Source organism: Bombina bombina, chromosome 1 (assembly GCF_027579735.1).
Source record: "Bombina bombina isolate aBomBom1 chromosome 1, aBomBom1.pri, whole genome shotgun sequence".
Classification (NCBI taxonomy): Eukaryota; Metazoa; Chordata; class Amphibia; order Anura; family Bombinatoridae; genus Bombina; species Bombina bombina.
Genome location: NC_069499.1, coordinates 1,240,663,461 through 1,240,686,361, shown reverse-complemented (window position 1 = coordinate 1,240,686,361; position 22,901 = coordinate 1,240,663,461). Strand labels below are relative to the sequence as shown.

Sequence of the window (22,901 nt, the reverse complement as noted above, 5' to 3'; positions counted from 1 at the left end):
GAAGGGGAAAAGGAAGAACCTAATTGCTCCCATTCATTCTTAATAATATTTGTCATCTTAATGGGAACCGGGAAAGTCTGAGGCACCACCCTGTCCTCATATACCTTATCAAGTTTAGGAATCGCAGGTTCTTCTGGAAGTTTTGGTTCCGGACCCTGGGGCGCTGCATGTACAATAGGAGATGGATGCAGGAACGCACCTTACGGGATGGGGACCCCTCAGAGGTGGACGGCTCAGTAGTAACTAGACATCCATTTGCTCTTAGATGTCATAACTTTATTAAAGGCATGTGGAACATAATTGAGCAGGCTGATCTACCAGAACCTCCTCACAAAAAACACAGGCATGAGACCTACTGTAGTTAAAGAGGGCGAGCCCTCTAACGTGTCAGAGTCCTCCATAGCTTGCGCTTTTATTACGGACTAGATTAACTTAATAAATAGGCACCTTTATAACCTCCAATGGCCGGGGCATTCACCACCTCCTATGACCCGGACTACAGAAACCGCTTCGTCTCCTGCGCCGCAGATCAACAGAGCAAGATAGCCACACCCGGTCACATGGAATGCCCGGGAGGAACCGCCCCTGCCTAAGGAGAAAACGTGCCAAAAAAAGGGCAGCGCCATACTCCCGTAAGTCACCTGAAAGTTCCACACATTGCCAGAGCCTCATCTCGCACATAACGCAGTAATGACACAATAAACAATATCATGTATAAACCCCCCTGCTCAATAATCCCCTTTCCAGGAATATTAACCCTTGATTCTTTAAAGATAAAAGGCGTCACACTCTTCCGTGTTATCATTATGTATCATTATGTAATAAAAATGAAACGATCTTACCAGAATCTACGCCGTGGAACAGGAACATGGCCCTTCAAGTGTGACAGGTTAGTAGCCTCGCTCCTGACATGGACTTGGCGAGTTTCGCTGCCTGCTTTTTACACTCAACGCGGATTGCTTTTGAAGCTGTTAATATGAGTCAGTATGGTTTCACAGAAAGACTCTCCCTGCATCTCCGGACTCTATTTTTCACCCAGGCTCTCACTGAGAGGCTGACAGGACTATTTAAAACTCCAGTCCCATTCCGAAGAGTACTACCCTCCATAAGAGACTACTCCGATCTTCGTCACTTCTCTGCCGTCCTCATGCGACAAAAGGCAAAGAATGACTGGGGGATGAGGGAAGTGGGGAGGTATTTAAGCCTTGGGCTGGGGTGTCTTTGCCTCCTCCTGGTGGCCAGGTTCTTAATTCCCCAACAGTAATGAATGAAGCCGTGGACTCTCCTCCCCTTTAGATGGAAAACAAAACATGAATGATCTGAATCAAAGTTACAACTTTATACAACAAGCACCTAAAGGACTAGGAAAAAAAAAAAAAAATCATGCTGGCTGTGAAAGAGGGTGTGCACAAGCATGTGTGGAACTGACTAAAATGCAGTTAATACAGGGATATGTTTTCGTTTGCTTGTATTAAATAAAATCAGTCATATCCAATATGACTTTGTTGAAATGTGATTCCCTTAGGAAACCGTTTGATATATATATATATATATATAAAACAACATCCAGTTCAACCCTCCAAGTCGATAACAGCCTGGGTGCAAGGATATAGGTGCATATACAGACAAGAGATGCACTCACACGTTTTTGGGGTTCACAACCCCATCATCAGCATACAACAATGCAATACTTCAATTCTTTTATAGTGTGTAAAAACAAACACAAACCTAGTGCTCTCCAAAAAGTGTGCCAATAGTTGCGAGGTTGGAACGCAAATTGCCTTCCACAGTAAGAGTCGAAACCGGAAGTTCCAATACATCACTTCCGGTTTTCGGCAGCAGTGAAATAAAACAAATAACGTTGATAAACGAACGAGTTAGCTTAATATTGCATCATACAAGTGGGATATCATAGTGCAAATAGTGAATAAAAACTAACAAATTTGTAATCAAAATGAATATGGTTATTAGTGATCGAACTAAGCCCATTATATGTATACAGCAATCGTCATGGAAACGGTTGCCAAGGTGACAAAAGTCAACACTGGATTATGATAGAATCGAGTGCTTATGTCAGTGTGTGACAGTGAAACACATAAGTGATTAGTGTGCATAAGAATCTGTAAATAAAAACAAGAGTACCATTATACACAAATTGACAATAACTAATTCCCAAACACTAATTGGGCTATATTATAGTGCTTAGGATGGCAACTTTGTTGCGCATCAACGACAAGTAGTGGGTATTTTTGTGAAAATGACTGTAGATGGAATATCAAAATGTATTTGCTTATAGGAGGACCATGTCACAAACAGCATATACTAATGGAGATGTAAGATCAGGTTACATCATAAGTTACACTAGTAGACATATATATAAGGGGGATAGATCTGTTTGTGGTCAAAAGTGAAGTATATGTAAATACATGATGTATGAGAATACACAGTAAGATGCACAGAATTAGATATTGCCTTATTACATATACAACATAAGAGATGCAAATCCAGGTTGCACCCTTTTTAAAGATGTATAGGCTTATATGTCAACCATAAGCCAACTTCTGTTCAAAAACAAGGTGAGCTTCAAAGACTGTCCAGAAATCCTCCAAGAAGATGTAATTTAGAAATGTGACCTACAATACCAAGAAAATAAATTTATGTGCATAGAGAACAGAGTAATTGAACAAGGAAGGCCAGGCTTCCACTTAAGGAGATGGGAACAAAATGCTACCACTCCATTGTGCCGTTAGTAACATGCCCACCCATCCAATAATTGGAAAGGTGAAGCATGAAACAAAAACTGAGCCACAATGCCCCCTTGTCATACCCCAAGTATGTGGCACCACTGGTTAGGATCACAGGAGGCTCTTGAAATCTGGCATGGTGTTCAAACCACCAGGTTGTATAGTGCCCAATCTGAACATCCATTGGGCCTCGCACTTAAGGAGTTGTTTGTTCCGGTCACCGCCCCTATCCAGGGGGGTATGTGATCAATCAAAATATAGCGAATAGAAGAAACTGAATGACTCTTGTTAGCGCAGTGTCGCGCCACAGGTTGTTCTGAATCGCCTTGTTTTAGTGCAGTCCTTATGGCGTGCCAATGATTTGCCATGCTCTCACGTAGTGAGCCAGACGTCTTGCCTACTTAGAAACTTGAGCATGGACAGAATAAAAGATACACTACGTGAGTAGTGGTACACGTAATGGAGTGTTTGATAGAAAATGTCCGGTTTGTATGTCGATGATGAAATATTTTGGTGCCAGCCAGACCGTTGCACGTCGTGCAACCTAAACAACGGTAAGACCCCTTGATGTTTCTTGTGACGCCAGATGTGTAACATGGTTTAGGATCCGTTTTCATTAGGAGATCCTTGAGATTGGTACCCCTCTTAAAGCCCACCATGGGTTGTAAATTGTGCGTGAATGGTAATTTCGGATCGGAGGACATAATAGGCCAATGTTGGCGCAGAATTTGACCTGTGTTCTTGGTTGCTGGAGTGAAGGTAGTGGACATGATTAACTTGTCACTTGTGTCCCTCTTAGGTGTAGGTAGAATTAGTTCTGTTTGTGTTAGTGTAGACACAGATTCCATTGTTTCTTGGATCACCGACATCTTGTAACCCCTATCACGGAATCTCTCACCCACTCCTATCAATTGGGAGACCCCAGTCGTAGCGTCAGAATTGTTGCACATTGTTCTAATGAACTGCGATTTTACTATGCCTTTCAAAAGGGCTGGGGGATGGCAACTATCTGCCCTCAATATGGAGTTACGATCGGTAGATTTGTGGTATAATGTGGTGCCAAGATTACCTAAATTCTTGAAAACTGTCAGATCAAGAAAATTGATAGACTGGTCATCAACTGTCATTTTAAACCTGACATTACTCTCGGTGGTATTGTAGGAATCAAACCATTTATGGAGTTCCTCCAGACCGCCTCGCCAGACCAAGAAAATATCATCTATGTATCTGTAATAACAGATAATGGATGCGTTGGGGATGTTCCACAAGTACATATTTTCAAACTGTGACATGTAGATGTTGGCGTATGAGGGGGCCATGGAGGAACCCATGGCTGTACCAGCTGTTTGTAAATAAAACTTACTTTCAAAACAGGAGTAGTTTTTAAATAAGCAGTATTCAATGAGGGAAATCAGAAACTCCACTGGTGGACCTTCATACAAGGGGTTACCTGTGAGGTGTTCTTGCACGGCCCTTAGGCCATCCAAGTGGGGAATAATGGTATACAGACTGTTGACGTCCAGACTGACGAGTAAATCGTCTTGCTGGACGTCAACAGTCCGTATTTTCCGAATGAAATCGTTAGTATCCATAATGTATGAATGTATTTCCCTTACCACTGGTTGTAACAATACATCCACAAATTGTGCTATAGGCTGGGTTAGTGAATGCCTTGCCGACACAATGGGGCGGCCTGGTGGATGGTCCAACGTCTTGTGGATCTTGGGGATCGAATACAGAATGGGTATCTTAGGGTATGTGGTTGTACAGAAGTCACAAATGTGTTCGGACAGAAATCCCTGATCTATCCCCCTTATATATATGTCTACCAGTGTAACTTATGATGTAATCTGATCTTAAATCTCCATTAGTATATGCTGTTTGTGACATGGTCCTCCTATAAGCAAATACATTTTGATATTCCATCTACAGTCATTTTCACAAAAATACCCACTACTTGTCGTTGATGCGCAACAAAGTTGCCATCCTAAGCACTATAATAAAGCCCAATTAGTGTTTGGGAATTAGTTATGATGTGTTATAACCATTGTCAATTTGTGTATAATGGTACTCTTGTTTTTATTTACAGATTCTTATGCACACTAATCACTTATGTGTTTCACTGTCACACACTGACATAAGCACTCGATTCTATCAGAATCCAGTGTTGACTTTTGTCACCTTGGCAACCGTTTCCATGACGATTGCTGTATACATATAATGGGCTTAGTTTGATCCCTAATAACCATATTCATTTTGATTACAAAAAAATTTGTTAGTTTTTATTCACTATTTGCACTATGATATCCCACTTGTATGATGCTATATTAAGCTAACTCGTTCGTTTATCAACGTTATTTGTTTTATTTCACTGCTGCCGAAAACCGGAAGTGATGTATTGAACTTCCGGTTTCGGCTCTTACTGTGGAGCACAATTTGCGTTCCAACCTCGCAACTATTGGCGCACTTTTTGGAGAGCACTAGGTTTGTGTTTGTTTTTACACACTATAAAATAATTGAAGTATTGCATTGTTGTATGCTGATGAAGGGGTTGTGAACCCCGAAAACGTTACATTAAATTTGGTTTTTGAAAAAGTCCTGTGAGTGCATCTCTTGTCTGTGTGTATGTATATATATATATATATATATATATATATATACACACATACACACACTACTATATATCAGCATATGATTTATTTTTGCTTCAAATATACAAATTATATCGAACATTTATTTAGTGTTTAAAGGGGCATGAAAAACAAAATTTTAATTTCACGATTTAGATATCAAATACAATTAAGTTTCCAATTTACTTCTACTGTATTACCAAATTTGCTACCTTCTTGTTATTCTTTGTTGAAGATATATCTAGATAGAATGTGTGCACATGCCTGAAGAACTGCATGACAGGAAATAGTGCTGCCCTCTAGTGCTCTTGGTAATGTATAACATTGTTGCAAATCTTCTGCCATATGGTGCTGCAGACACGTGCACGCTCCTGAACTTAGCATCCTGCTTTTCAACAAAGGATAGCAAGAAAACAAAGAAAATAAGATAATAGAAGTACATTGGAAGTTATTTAAAGTTGTATGCTCTATCTGAATCATGAAAGAAAACGATTTGTGTTTTATATCCCTTTAACAACATTTTGGATGCAAAGCTGAAAACTCTGCGCTTTCAGGATTTAAGCCAACCAAAAGGAACAAGTGTTAACAGTTTAAATATTTATAAAAAAAAACCACATACTTTTCTCACATCCAGGTCATGGGACAGCCATCGGAGCACAGCTTCAAAGATGTATTTTTCATTTCCCACATTGAGTTTTTCCAGGGACAGAATCTCCTTTAGTTTGATGTGCCCCAGTTCCAGAAACTCTTCTGTGTTGCTGACATCTCTGAAGTGGGTCTCTAGGTATTCAGTGGCCAAGTGATAGACATGGTTTAGGCAGTAATGCAGTGCAAAGTCTCGGATGCCAATGCAGTTCTCTGCGGTTATGCAACCCTCCAGGAACTCGCAGCACAAGGTCTTCAGGTCTGTGAGTAGTAGGAGATCAGCTGCCTGAACTACGTCTTGTATGGTCTCTTCACTTAGCCTGATCTGAAAAACCAGAAGAAAAACTATGAACGATAGAAGCATAGAGGCGTGACTTCCTGGCTGGTCTAGAAATGCTGGCTACTCAACTAAATATTAAATGCCAGTTGTTTTGCATTTTTACAGAAATATCAAGCTTGTATGTATTGCATGAAACCTATTTTTTCTTTTATGATTCAGATATAGCATAACATTTTAAATAACTTTCCAGTTTACTTGTATTATTAAATTTGCTTCATTTTCTTTGTATCTATGCACTACTGGGAGCTAGCTGAGCACATCAGTTAAGCCAATGACAGCAGGCATATATATGCAGCCACCTATCAGCAGCTAGCTTTCAGTAGTGCATTGATGCTGCTGAACTTACCTATGTATTCTTTTCAAGAAAGGATACAGAGAGAAATAAAGGGACAGTCTATTCCATAATTTTTATTGTGTAAAAAGATAACATAATTTATGCTTACCTGATAAATTTATTTCTCTTGTAGTGTATCCAGTCCACGGATCATCCATTACTTATGGAATATATTCTCCTTCCCAACAGGAAGCTGCAAGAGTCCACCCACAGCAAAGCTGCTATATAGCTCCTCCCCTAACTGCCATATTCAGTCATTCGACCGAAAACATGCAGAGAAAGGAAAAACCATAGGGTGCAGTAGTGACTGTAGTTCAAATGAAAAAATTACCTGCCTTAAAGTGACAGGGCGGGCCGTGGACTGGATACACTACAAGAGAAATAAATTTATCAGGTAAGCATAAATTATGTTTTCTCTTGTTAAGTGTATCCAGTCCACGGATCATCCATTACTTATGGAATACCAATACCAAAGCTAAAGTACACGGATGATGGGAGGGACAAGGCAGGTACTTAAACGGAAGTTACCACTGCCTGTAAAAAACCCTTTCTCCCAAAAATAGCCTCCGAAGAAGCAAGGTATCAAATTTGTTAAATTTGAAAAGTATGAAGCGCAGACCAAGACTCTGTCTTGTAAATCTGTTCAACAGAAGCCACATTTAAAAAAGGCCCAAGTGAAAACCACAGCTCTAGTAGAATGAGCTGTAATCCCTTCAGGAGGCTGCTGTCCAGCAGTCTCATAAGCTAAATGAATTATGCTTTTTAACCAAAAAGACAGAGAGGCTGCTGAAGTCTTTTGACCTCTCCTCTGTCCAGAATAGACAACAAACAAGGTGAACGTTTGATGAAAACTGTAGTAGCTTGTAAGTAAAACTTTAAAGCACAAACCACGTCCAATATTGTGTAATAGACGTTCCTTCTTTGAGGAAGGATTAGGATACAAGCATGGAACAACTATCTCTTGAGTGATGTACTTGTTAGATACCACCTTAGGAAAAAACCCAGGTTGGTACGCAGGACTACCTTATCCGTACGAAGGACCAGATAAGGAGAATCACATTGTAACACAGATAACTTGGAGACTCTACGAGTCGAGGAATTAGCTACCCAAAAGGAACTTTCCAAGATAAAGATTGATATCTATGGAACAAAAAAGGTTCAAACGGAACTTCTTGAAGAACCTTAAGAATCAGGTTTAAGCTCCATGGCGGAGCAACAGTTTTAAACACAGGCTTGGATCTAACCAAAGCCTGACCAAATGCCTGAACGTCTAGAATACCTGCCAGACGCTTGTGCAAAAAAATAGACAAAGTAAAAATCTGTCCCCTTTAAAGGAATTAGCTGACAACCCTTTTCTCAAAAACATCTTGGAGAAAAGATAATATCCTGGGAATCCAGACTTTACTCCATGAGTAACCCTTGGATTCATAACAATCAGATATTTACACCATATCTATGTTCAATTTTCCTAGAGACAGGCTTTCATGTCTGTATTAAGGTATCAATGACTGACTCGGAGAAGCCATGCTTTGATAACATCAAGCGTTCAGTCTCCAGGCAGTCCATCTCAGAATGATTCTATTTAGATGGTTGAAAGGACCCTGAGGTAGAGGGACCTGTCTCAGAAGCAGAGACCGTGATGGAAAGGATGACATGTCCACCAGATCTGCATACCAGGTCCTGCGTGGCTACGCAGGCGCTGTCAAAAACACCAAAGCCCTCTCCTGCTTGGTCTTGACCTCCGGAGGAAATCCCACTCCCCTGGAAGAAAAGTCTGACGACTTAGAAAATCCACCTCCCAGTTCTCAACACCTGGGATATGGATAGCTGATAGACAAGAGTGAGTCTCTGTCCAGTGAATTATTGTAAGACTTCTAACATCGCTAGGGAACTTCTGTTCCCCCTTGATGGCTGATGTAAGCCACAGTCGTGTATATTGTCCGACTGAGTATGATGTACCTCAAGAGTTGCTAACTGAAGCCAAGTCTGAAGAGCATGGAATATCACTCCCAGTTCCAGAATATTTATTAGAAGGAGGGTCTCCTCCTAAGTCCACTATCCCTGAGCCTTCAGGGAGTTCCAGACTGCATCCCAACCTAAAAGGCTGGCATCTATTGTAACAATTGTCCCATCTGACCTGCGGAAGGTCATACCCTTGGACAGATGGACCCGACATAGTCACCAGAGAAGAGAATCTCTGGTCTCTTGGTCCAGGTTTAACAGGGGGACAAATCTGTGTAATCCCCGTTCCTCTGACTGAGTATGCATAGTTGCAGCGGTCTGAAATGTAGACGTGCAAACGGTACTATGTCCCTTGCCGCTACCATTAAGCCGATTTCATTCATGTACTGAGCCACCGAAGGGCGCGGATGGGATGAAAAAAACACGGCAGAAATTTAGAAACTTTGACAACCTGGACTCCGTCAGGTAAATTTTCATTTCTACAGAATCTATCAGAGTCCCTAGGAGGGAAACCCTTGAGATTGGGGATAGAGAACTCTTTCCTTGTTCACTTTCCACCCATGTGATCTCAGAAATGCCAGTACTACGTCCGTATGAGACTGGGCAATTTGGATGTTTGACGCCTGTATCAGTATGTCGTCTAAATAAGGGGCCACTTCTATGCCCCGCGGTCTAAGGACCGCCAAAGCGACCCCAGAACCTCCATAAAGATTCTTGGGGCTGTAGATATCCCAAAGGAAAGAGCTACAAACTGGTAATGCCTGTCTAGAAAGGCAAACCTGAAAAACGATGGTGATCTTTATGCATCACAATGTGAGGATAAGCATCCTTCAAATCCATTGTAGTCCTCTATTGACTCTCCTGGATCATAGTTAAGATGGTACGAATAGTTTCCATCTTAAATGACGGAATTCTGAGGAATTTGTTTAAGATCTTTAGATCCAAAATAGGTCTGAAGGTTCCCTCTCCTTGGGAACCACAAACAGATTTGAGTAAAAACTCTGTCCCTGTTCCTCTCTTGGAACTGGATGGATCTCGTACACAATGTAAGAATGCCTCCTTCTTTATCTGGTTTGCAGATAATTGTGAAAGGCGAAATCTCCCCTTTTTTTGGGGGGGGGAATCTTTGAAATCCAGAAGATATCTCTGGGATATAAATTCCAATGCCTAGGGATCCTGGGCATCTCTTGCCCACGCCTGGGCAAAGAATGAAAGTCTGCCCCCTATAGGATCCGTTACCGGATAGGGGTCCGTTCCTTCATGCTGCCTTAGAGGCAGCAGCAGGCTCCTTGGCCTGCTTATCTTTGTTCCAGGTCCGATTGTCTCCAGACCGCCTTGGACTGAGCAAAAATTCCCTCTTGTTTTGCCTTAGAGGAAGAGGATGCCACACCTGCCCTGAAGTTTTTAAAAGGTACGAAAATTAGACTTTTTTTTTTTTTTTTTTGCCCTTGATTTAGACCTATCTTGAGGAAGGGCATGACCTTTTCCTCCAGTGATATAAGCAATAATCTCCTTCAAACCAGGCCCGAATAGGGTCTGCCCCTTGAAGGGAAGTTAAGTAGCTTATTTATTAAAGTCACGACAGCTGACCATGATATAAGCCATAGCGCTCTGCGCGCCAGTATAGTAAAAAACAGAATTCATAGCCGTTAGTCTAGTCAAATGAACAAGGCATCAGAAAACAAAGGAATTGGCTAGCATAAGCTTGTCAAATATATTCATCCAATGGAGTCGCTTAACTGTAAAGCCTCATCAAGAGACTCAACCCAGAACGCCGCAGCAGCAGTGACAGAAGCAATGTATGCAAGGGGCTGCAGGATAAAACCCTGTTGAATAAACATTTTTTATCCATTGGATCTAAAAAGCACAACTGTCCTCGTCAGAGGTAGTGGTACGCTTAGCTAGAGTAGAAACTCTTCTCTCCACCTTAGGAACTGTCTGCCAGAAGTCCTGTGTGGTGGTAACTATTAGAAAACATTCTTCTAAAAAATAGGAGGGGAAGAGAACGGCACACCTGGTCTATCCCATTCCTTATTAAAAAAATTTTTAGTAAACCTCTTTAGGTATTGGAAAAAACATCAGTACACACCGGCACTGCATATTATTTATCCAGTCTACACAATTTCTCTGGCCCTGCGATTGTACACATTCATTCAGAGCAGCCAAAGCCTCCCTGAGCAACAAGTGGAGGTTCTCAAGCATAAATTTTAAATGCAGAAATATCAGAATCAGGTTAAATCATCTTCCCTGAGTCAAAAAAAAAATCACCCACAGACTAAGCATATTGTGAGGTAGTATCATACATGGTTCTTAAAGCGTCTGTATGCTCTGTATCTACCCCCAGAGCTAACTGCTTTCCTTTAATTTCAGGTAGTCTGACTAATACTGCTGCCAGAATATTATTCACCACCTTTGCCATGTCTTGTAAAATAAACGCTATGGGCGCCCTTGATGTACTTGGCGCCATTTGAGCGTGAGTCCCTGAAGCGGGAGTCGAAGGGTCTGACACGTGGGGAGAGTTAGTCGGCATAACTTTCCCCTCGACAGAATCCCCTGGTAAAGAAACGCTATGGGTGCCCTTGATGTACTTGGCGCCATTTGAGCGTGAGTCCCTAAAGCGGGAGTCAAAAGGTCTGACACGTGGGGAGAGTTAGTCGGCATAACTACCCCCACGACAGAATCCTCTGGTGATAATGTTTTTAAAGACAAAAAATGATCTTTATTGTTTAACATGAAATCAGTACATCTGGTACACATTCTAAGATGGGGTTCCACCATGGCTTTAAAACATAATGAACACAGAGCTTCCTCTATGTCAGACATGTTAGAACAGACTAATAATGAGACTAGTAAGCTTGGAAAACACTTTAAATCAAGTTAACAAGCAAATATATAAAACGTTACTGTGCCTTTAAGAGAAACAAATTTTGCCAAAATTTGAAATAACAGTGAAAAAAGGCAGTTAAACTAACAAAATTTTTACAGTGTATGTAACAAGTTAGCAGAGCATTGCACCCACTTGCAAATGGATGATTAACCCCTTAATACAAAAAACAGATTAACAAAACGAAAAATATGTTTTAAACAGTCATAACAGCTCCTACTTTTGAAGCCCTTTTGAGCCCTTCAGAGATGTCCTATAACATGCAGGGGACTGCTGAGGGAAGCTGAATGTCACTGTTTGTAATTTTAACTGCACCAACTGTAACTTTTATACTATAACAGTGGAAAGCCTCAGGAAACTGTTTCTATGCAAAATTTAAGCCAGCCATGTGGAAAAAAACTTAGGCCCCAATAAGTTTTATCACCAAACATATGTTAAAAAACGATTAAACATGCCAGCAAACGTTTTAAAACACATTTTTACAAGAGTATGTATCTCTATTAATAAGCCTGATACCAGTCGCTATCGCTGCATTTAAGGCTTTACTTACATTACTTCGGTATCAGCAGTATTTTCTTAGTCAATTCCATTCCTAGAAAAATATTTTACTGCACATACCTTATCTGCAGGAAAACCTGCACGCCATTCCCCCTCTGAAGTACCTCACTCCTCAGAGTGTGTGAGAACAGCAAATGGATCTTAGTTACGTCTGCTAAGATCATAGAAAAACGCAGGCAGATTCTTCTTCCAAATACTGCCTGAGATAAACAGCACACTCCGGTGCCATTTAAAAATAACAAACTTTTGATTGAAGAATAAACTAAGTAGAAAGCACCACAGACTCTCACGACCTCCTATCTATGTTGAGGCTTGCAAGAGAATGACTGAATATGGCAGTTAGTGGAGGAGCTATATAGCAGCTTTGCTGTGGGTGGACTCTTGCAGCTTCCTGTTGGGAAGGAGAATATATTCCATAAGTAATGGATGATCCGTGGACTGGATACACTTAACAAGAGAAAATCCCTTTATTACCCATTCCCCAGTTTTGCATAACCAACAGTTATATTAATATACTTTTTACCTCTGTGATTACTTTGTAACTAAGCCTCTGCAGACTGCCCCCTTATTTTCTTTTGACAGACTTGCATTTTAGCCAATCAGTGCTGACTCAAAAACAACTCCACGGGAGTGAGCACGTTTTCTATAATGCACACATAAACCAGCACTGTCTACCTTTGAAAACGTGTCAAAATGCACTGAGAAAAGAGGCAGCCTTGAAGGGCTTAGAAATTAGCATATGAGCCTACCTAGGTTTAGCTTTCAACAAAGAATACCAAAGAAATAAAGCAAATTTGATGATAAAAGTAAATTAAGTTGTTTAAAATTGCATGTCCTATCTGAATCATGAAAGTTTAATTTTGACTTGACTGTCCCCTTAAACAAATTAGACAATAGAAGTAAATTGGAAAGTCATGCATGCTTGATCTGAATCATCAAAGAAAATAATGTGGGTTTCATGTCACTTTAAAACTACTTCAATATTATGTTTGTCCACATTGTGAATTATCTTTTTTACATATGGCTTTGCTTCTGACATCTTGTACAAACGTAAGAAAACTATTAACCCCTAATCCGCCAAAACCCACTCAATGCAATAATCCTAATAAATCTATTAACCCCTAAACTGCCAAGCCCCCACAACACACATAACTAATTAAATCACAAAGCCCCCTAACCTAAAACCCCCTTAACCTCAATCACCTAAATTATAATTACTAAGTTACAAACAATTAAAATAAAAAAAGCTAACATTACTTAAAAAACAAACGAAGATTAAATTAATCTAAGATTATGAAAAATAAAAAAGTCTTTAACATTACATAAAATTAACAAAATTATCAAAAACAAAAAAATTAAACCTAATCCCTATGAAAATAGCTGATGATTGGTGGCTGCACAGATATGCCTCATGTCAATGGCTCGCCAGATGTGTTCGACTAGCACTGCTGCTTCTTTAATACCAAATGATAAGTTGCCTAAAATTGAATGCTCTATTTAATTATTTTTTTAATTGCTCTTTACTGTCCCTTTAAAATGGGATAATGTATAAAAAATGTTTTTAATGTTGCAAGTAAAATGAACACCACACATTGCTTGTAATACTGCAGCAACATACAATTGCATAATCTATCTGAATCACAAATGAACACTGGAGTTAGATGTCCCTTTAAAACAGGTACAGTAATTACAGCACTTTTTGTGTTGAACCTCCGCGGCTTTCTTTAGATTTCGCTTTTGCCATCCTTTCTAAAGGAGCGAGGCTATTGTACGGTAAGAACATTTTTGGGTGAAGTGAAATTAATTCCCAAATTAAATATATACAATTTTTTTTATGGGAAGTTTTTCTATATTTAACAATAGATGTAATATGTGTTTTTTTATATTTCATTTATATATGCTAGTTGTGATATTTCAGAGAGATCTGCAATCATTTGCAATTACTTGCAGCCATCTCTGGCTCAAAGGAAGTAAAACGTATATTGCTTAGTATTATTTTAATGTTGATAACCACATTTTTTAGTCAGATATAAATAGTCACTTTTTAACCTTGCACAGTGAATCACATAGCGGATGGCTGACGAATATAATTCCATTTACTATGTACTTATCTAGGAGAAACAATACTTATCCACTTTTTACCAAGTATTTACATTATAAAGACTGTAAATACAAAAGGGATTTAGAATAAAAATGACATTGTATAAGACTGAGTTCTATATAGAGAGAGAATAAAGACATATATTGCCTTCCTAAGACTTGATAATGTGTGTGTGTATAAATATAACTATATGGTGAAATAAATACCTGCCCGCTGAAAAGATAATCCAGAATTTCTTTCATAACAGCCATCGAAATTCCATCTAATTCAATCCTGTATATAGTGCCATCAAATTTGGGTGGATTGTAATTCAGTTTTGTTCTGCAGAAAGAGAAAAGTATTATTCAAGGCTTATTTTGTATTTGTAGATCTGATATACATCTCTCTCTCTCTCTCTATACGTGTGTGTGTGTATTATAGACTAGATTCATATCTATGTTATATTTAATATATATCTAAAACATTCTACTTATTCAAGTTATATTCTCTTAGCAAAAGATCTTACTTTATAAAAAATTGAAATATGGAGAAAGGGACAAATACAATGACTATACATATTTCTCACACTTTATTAATAAAACTAATTCCTTAGTTAAGAGATCTTTAAGAGTTCCATAGAACTGAAAAGCCTTCCTTTTAAGCTTTATGGGGTCGATCCGATAAAAATCGTCGCCCGCAAAAGTCGGCGACGCCAATATTTGCGCGGGTTTGGTATCACATATACGGCGTAACCTAGAAGTTACGCCCGTATATTTCTGCCGTCGCCCGTAGTTTTTTGGGCTATAGGCAGGTATACCAAACCCGCGCAGTTTGGTATCCAATATGCAGCGTAAGGACTTACGTGGCGAAAATGGAGAAAACTTACTCCATTTTCACCTCGCCACAAAAAGCAGCCGTAAGAAGCCTTACGCTGACTATTGGAGCCCCGTAACTTCCTAAACTGGCTGCTAAAATAAACGCATAACGCATGCGCAATGTCTATCTCCCTGTCAACCGCGATCTGCTAAAATAAACCTAACACCTAACGCATGCGCAATGTCTATCTACCTGTCAACCGCGATCCCCCCCCGAAATCCCTAATAAAGTTATTAACCCCTAAACCGCCGCTCCCGGACCCTGCCGCCATCTACATAAACTAACCCCCTACTGTGAGCCCCTAAAACCGCCGCCATCTACCTTATCTATCCCCTAATTAGAACCCCTTACACCGCTGTCATCTACCTTATCTATCCCCTAATCTGACCCCTTACACCGCCGCCACCTATATAAAAATGATTAACCCCTAATCTAATCCCCCTATACCGCCGCCAGCTATATTAATATTATTAACCCCTACTGTAAGCCACTTACACCGCCGCCATCTCTATTAAAATGATTAATCCCTTATTTAATCTACCTACCCCGCCGCCAGCTATATTATCTATATTAACCCTAAGCATATTATAGTTAATATAGGTATTACATTATATATATTAACTATATTAACCCTAATTATATTAGGGTTAATATAGTTAATATAGTTACTATAGTATTTATATTAACTATATTAACTCTATCTAACCCTAACTAAATTTATATTAAATTAATCTAATTCATTTATAAACTAAAATATTCCTATTTAAATCTAAATACTTACCTATAAAATAAACCCTAAGATAGCTACAATATAATTAATAATTACATTGTAGCTATGTTAGGGTTAATATTTATTTTACAGGTAAATTGTTAATTATTTTAACTAGGTATAATAGCTATTAAATAGGTATTACCTATTTAATAGCTACCTAGTTAAAATAATTACCCAATTACCTGTAAAATAAATCCTAACCTAAGTTACAAATACACCTACACTATAAATAAATTTAATAAACTACAAACATCTATCTAAAAATACAATTAAATTAACTAAACTAAATTACAAAAAAAAAAAAAACACTAAATTACAAAAAATAAAAAAAAGATTACAAGATTTTTAAGCTAATTACACCTATTCTAAGCCCCCTAATAAAATAATAAACCCCCAAAATAAAAAAAATTCCCTGCCCTATTCTAAATTAAACAAATTTCAAAGCTCTTTACCTTACCAGCCCTTAAAAGGGCCTTTTGTGGGGCATGCCCCAAAGAATTCAGCTCTTTTGCATACAAATACAATACCCCCCCCCCCCCATTACAACCCACCACCCACATACCCCTATTCTAAAACCACCCAAACCCCCCTTAAAAAAGCCTAACACTACCCCCCTGAAGATCTCCCTACCTTGTCTTCACCACACCGGGCCGAACTCCTGTTCCGATCAGCCAATAGAATGCGAGCTCAATCTGATTGGCTGTTCGGATCAGCCAATCGGATTGAACTTGAATCTGATTGGCTGATTCAATCAGCCAATCAGATTTTTCTAACTTAATTCCGATTGGCTGATAGAATCCTATCAGCCAATCGGAATTCGGCGGACGCCATCTTGGATGACGTCATTTAAAGGTACCTCATTCGTAGTTCAGCAGTCGGCCGGGATGGATGCTCCGCGGCGGCGGAGCGAAGAAAGAAGATTGAAGATGCCGCCGGAAGAATGAAGACTTTGCTGCCGCTTGGAGGAAGACGTCGCCGGAGGAAGAATTCTTCTTTGCCGCTTGGAGGAAGACATCGCCCGGATCGGATCAGGTGAAGACAAGGTAGGGAGATCTTCAGGGGGGTAGTGTTAGGCTTTTTTAAGGGGGGTTTGGGTGGTGGGTTGTAATGGGGGGGGGGGGGTATTGTATTTGTATGCAAAAGAGCTGAATTCTTTGGGGCATGCCCCACAAAAGGCCCTTTTAAGGGCTGGTAAGGTAAAGAGCTTTGAAATTTGTTTAATTTAGAATAGGGCAGGGAATTTTTTTTATTTTGGGGGTTTATTATTTTATTAGGGGGCTTAGAATAGGTGTAATTAGCTTAAAAATCTTGTAATCTTTTTTTTATTTTTTGTAATTTAGTGTTTTTTTTTTTTTTGTAGTTTAGTTAATTTAATTGTATTTTTAGATAGATGTTTGTAGTTTATTAAATTTATTTATAGTGTAGGTGTATTTGTAACTTAGGTTAGGATTTATTTTACAGGTAATTGGGTAATTATTTTAACTAGGTAGCTATTAAATAGGTAATACCTATTTAATAGCTATTATACCTAGTTAAAATAATTAACAATTTACCTGTAAAATAAATATTAACCCTAACATAGCTACAATGTAATTATTAATTATATTGTAGCTATCTTAGGGTTTATTTTATAGGTAAGTATTTAGATTTAAATAGGAATATTTTAGTTTATAAATGAATTAGATTAATTTAATATAAATTTAGTTAGGGTTAGATAGAGTTAATATAGTTAATATAAATACTATAGTAACTATATTAACCCTAATATAATTAGGGTTAATATAGTTAATATATATAATGTAATACCTATATTAACTATAATATACTTAGGGTTAATATAGATAATATAGCTGGGGGCGGGGTAGGTAGATTAAATTAGGGGTTAATCATTTTAATAGAGATGGCGGCGGTGTAAGGGGCTTACATTAGGGGTTAATAATTTTAATATAGATGGCGGCGGTGTTAGGGGATCACTTTAGGGGGTTATAGATATAATATAGCTGGCGGCGGGGTACGGGAGCGGCAGTTTAGGGGTTAATAACTTTATTAGGTTGCGGCGGGGTACGGGAGCGGCGGTTTAGGGGTTAATAGCTTTTTTATTGTTAGACTAGTGAGGGGGGATAGCGGATAGAGGGTTAGACGTGTCGGGCTATGTTAGGGAGGCGTGTTAGACAGTGCGGGTGATTTAGACTTTAGTCAGGTTTTATAGGCGCCGGCAGTTTCTAACGTGCAGCAAGTCACTGGCGAAGCCAGAAATTTGTACTTGCGCAGATTTCTGGACATCGCTGGTTTGTCAGACTTACGGCACGTTAGCATCTGACGGCGACTTATATAGGATAGCTCGAGTTGCGAGCTGAAACTGCGGGCGACGCCGGTTCCCTCGCTTGCGCCGCAAACTGCGATCTATATCGGATCGCGCCCTATATGTTTTAAAATAGTTATAGTTATTTAGTAATTAAATTCGTTTTTCTCAATGATTGAGCATATTTAAATATTCAAAATTTATTTTCATAAATTCATATAATGATTATAATTATATAATTATTAGATTCTTTTTTCTCCATACTTGAGTGTATTTACATATCCAGAGGTTATTTTCATAGACCCATCAGTCTCAATATTATAGTACAGTACTCTTTTTTTTTTATTATTATTATTCGAAAATGGTGATAAATCAAGCTCAGAATTTAGACCTTTAGGGTATAGTGCGTCAAATCTGTAGATTAATTCGGCTTCCTTAATGAGCAGTTTCTTCTCGATGTCTCCCCCACTCCAGCTCTCTCTAACCTTACATATACCCCAATATTTTAGATCATTACTTCTCCCTTTGTGTACATCATAAAGAGTACTGTACTATAATATTGAAACTGATAGGTCTATGAAAATAAACCTCTGGATATGTAAATACACTCAAGTATGGAGAAAAAAGAATCTAATAATTACATAATTATAATTAAAATCATTTTAAAACATAAATATAAAGGGAAATGCTTTCTAGTTTTATGCAACTTCTAAATTTATACTTAATACTCTACTTGAATGGACAAGTTCTAATTAAAAACTGTGAAGAATATGAATTTACAAAAATACATTTTGGATATTTAAATATGCTCAAGCATTGAGAAAAAATAATTTAATTACTAGATAACTATAACTATTTTAAAACATATAAAGCTAAAAGGAAGGCTTTTCAGTTCTATGGAACTCTTAAAGATCTATTAAATACTCTATTCTAATGAATTCGTTTTATTAATAAAGTGTGAGAAATATGTATAGTCATTGTATTTGTCCCTATCACCATATTTTAATTTTTTATAAAGTAAGATCTTTTGCTAAGAGCATATAACTTGAATAAGTAGAATGTTTTAGATATATATTAAATATAACAGATATGACTCTAGCCTATAATATGCTAGTTGAAAATTACTGTTAACTACGTACAGCCTAAATATGTCTAATATAAGCATACCACCTTTAATGTTTTTAATGTCTCAAATGAATTTGTAGCATACCACCTTTAATTAATTGCCACTAGTGTTAGGGCCAATGGAGTTAATTTGGGACCTTTAAAATGGTGTCCAATTATGCCTGTAACCTATCTTGATAAAGCCCACTACAGGGTGAAACGCGTTGATGGTAAACAGGCTATAAACTTTTAATGCTAAAATACTGGCACAACTATACTGATTACACCTAATCAAGTATTAACATATTGGGACATCGTGGAACACTTGCAAATAACCTGGGTTATAATTTCAGCAACGACCGATATCACTTGTGTGCTACTAGCACTAAGTGCAAGGAGATTCGTATCGCTATTCAATGCTGCAGCTTACTATTATTTCCAAAGGAGATTCTTTGTATCCAACTCAGCTTTAATTGTTTACAAACAGCTTGCTTCTCTTAATTTTCTCACTTGCCCGTTTTATTCCCATGTATACTAAACACGGTTACAAAAACCCTATATAACCAAGAAGGTCTAGATTGGACTAAGATAAAGAGGACTTTGTGCAAATAATTAGGTAAGACAGAAGTGTGTTTTTTCTACAAACTCAACCCGTTGTATTGGGTTATGGTTTCAGTTAGCAGAACCAGTACAAAAACAAACAGTTTACCTTACATTTTAAACTCAGGAGCTGGTATATCAAGTCATTGGAAGCACATTAAAGGGACATGAAACCCAAAAATTTTATTTCATGATTTTGATAGATTTTAAACAACTTTCCAATTTAATTCTATTTTTTAATTTGTTTCCTTCTCTTGTTATCATTTGCTGAAAGATTTATCTAGGCAAGCTCAGGAGCAGCAAATAACCTAGGCTCTCGCTGATTGGTGGCTGCATATATATACTGATTGTCATTGGCTCACCTTTGTGTTCAGTTAGAAACCGGTAGTACATTGCTGCTCCTTCAACAAATGATACAAAGAGAAACAAATTCAGTAATAGAAGTAAATTAGAAAATTGTTGAAAATTGTATTCTCTAACTTAATCATGAAAAAATGTTTTGGGTTTCATGTCCCTTTAAGGGGAAAGCAAATTAAGTAGTACACTGTCCCTTTAAAAGGACATCAACAAACTATACAAAGAGAAAGTACATTTGATAGAAATAAAATGGAAAGTTATTTTTTTTATTTTACACTCTACAATCTGAATCAACAAAAGCAAAATTTTGGGTTTCATGTTGTGAACAGCATTTAGCTACACAAGCTGAGTATAAAGGTAATGTTGGTCATTTTAGTTAAAATATTGACTTATACCTGTAATACATGAATAAATGGTGGTGTGGTGCATGTTGCGTTCTGGTATGAACATATAAAGAATATAGTACATGCAATTGACAAATCAATAATCATATTATATTTAGTGGTTGTGTAAGGAAATCATGAAAATGAATTCCTTTGCATCAATGGGGTAAGCAAAGCTAATAAACACAAAAACATTATATTCACAGTGTTACAATGTTACCTTGTGTGTGTGTGTGTAGTGAGTGTGTGTAGTGTGTATATATATATATATATATATATATATATATATATATTATTTATTTTTTTCTTCAGTGGGCTGATTAACCCCTTGACGATGTTAGGACGTTCCATGCCGTCCTGAAAACACTGTGCCTTATTGACGTAAGGACAACAAGGAACATCCTAACTTCTGTGGGCCCTTGAAACCCCAGCGTAAAACTTACACACATGGATCCGACGAAGAGACTTGCCTGGCAATGCAGGCAGTCCAACAGCCAAATCAGTGCTGTTGGAGTCAAGTGATCACAGTGACAGGCAGTCACTGATACAGTGTGACAGCCAATCATTAGAATCATTTGCCATTTGAATTTCCCTCTACCTCTTTCTTTCCTTAGTATGATCTGAGGCGAGAGAGGCAGAGAGACCACTCATACAAAATGTCCCAAACAGTTATATACATCTCTAGTAATAAATACATTTAAAAAAAAAAAAAAAAAGCTTTTAGTGAATAAAGAAAAACCTTTTGGTGCCAATTAGTATTATTAGTTACTGTGATCATTCTGTAAGCGGGAATTGGTGGGTGGTTTGTGGAAATTAGTTTTTTGGAAGGAATATATACATACATAATAACAGAATGTATGTTTACCTGATAAATTACTTTCTCCAACGGTGTGTCCGGTCCACGGCGTCATCCTTACTTGTGGGATATTCTCTTCCCCAACAGGAAATGGCAAAGAGCCCAGCAAAGCTGGTCACATGATCCCTCCTAGGCTCCGCCTTCCCCAGTCATTCGACCGACGTAAAGGAGGAATATTTGCATAGGAGAAATCATATGATACCGTGGTGACTGTAGTTAAAGAAAATAAATCATCAGACCTGATTAAAAAACCAGGGCGGGCCGTGGGCCCGACACACCCTTGGAGAAAGTAAATTATAAGGTAAACAAAAAATCTGTTTTCTCCAACATAGGTGTGTCCGGTCCACGGCGTCATCCTTACTTGTGGGAACCAATACCAAAGCTTTAGGACACGGATGATGGGAGGGAGCAAATCAGGTCACCTAGATGGAAGGCACCACGGTTTGCAAAACCTTTCTCCCAAAAATAGCCTCAGAAGAAGCAAAAGTATCAAATTTGTAAAATTTGGTAAAAGTGTGCAGTGAAGACCAAGTCGCTGCCTTACATATCTGATCAACAGAAGCCTCGTTCTTAAAGGCCCATGTGGAAGCCACGGCCCTAGTGGAATGAGCTGTGATTCTTTCAGGAGGCTGCCGTCCGGCAGTCTCTGCTTTTTGACCTCTCCTTTTACCAGAATAAACAACAAACAAGGAAGATGTTTGTCTGAAATCCTTTGTAGCATCTAAATAGAATTTTAGAGCACGGACAACGTCCAAATTGTGTAACAAACGTTCCTTCTATGAAACTGGATTCGGACACAAGGAAGGTACAACTATCTCCTGGTTAATATTTTTGTTGGAAACAACCTTCGGAAGAAAACCAGGCTCAGTACGTAAAAACCACCTTATCTGCATGGACCAGATAGGGCGGAGAACACTGCAGAGCAGATAACTCAGAAACTCTTCTAGCAGAAGAAATTGCAACCTAAAACAAAACTTTCCAAGATAATAACTTAATATCTATGGAATGTAAGGGTTCAAACGGAACCCCTTGAAGAACTGAAAGAACTAGATTAAGACTCCAGGGAAGAGTCAAAGGTCTGTAAACAGGCTTGATTCTAACCAGAGCCTGAACAAACGCTTAAACGTCTGGCACAGCTGCCAGCCTTTTGTGAAGTAAAACAGATAAAGCAGAGATCTGTCCCTTCAGAGAACTCGCAGAAAATCCTTTCTCCAAACCTTCTTGTAGAAGGAAAGAAACTTAGGAATTTTTATCTTGTTCCATGGGAATCCTTTAGGTTCACACCAACAGATATATTTTTTCCATATATTATGGTAAATTTTTCTAGTTACAGGCTTTCTAGCCTGAATAAGAGTATCTACTACAGAATCTGAAAACCCACGCTTTGATAAAATCAAGCGTTCAAACTCCAAGCAGTCAGTTGGAGGAAACCAGATTCGGATGTTCAAATGGACCCTGAATAAGAAGGTCCTGT

General features: G+C 38.4%; 1 protein-coding gene across 2 annotated transcripts in view; it reads right to left on the bottom strand.

Moving 5' to 3' along the window:
- GAN (gigaxonin) overlaps nt 1-22,901 on the bottom strand; it is a 198,872-nt gene that overhangs the window by 127,763 nt on the left and 48,208 nt on the right. For both annotated transcript variants that reach the window (XM_053700679.1, XM_053700685.1), the window contains 2 exons: nt 14,405-14,519; nt 5,994-6,344 (listed from right to left, as the gene is read on the bottom strand). In XM_053700679.1, the coding sequence (XP_053556654.1) occupies nt 5,994-6,344; nt 14,405-14,519 (466 nt within the window). The remainder of the gene's footprint in view (nt 1-5,993; nt 6,345-14,404; nt 14,520-22,901) is intronic.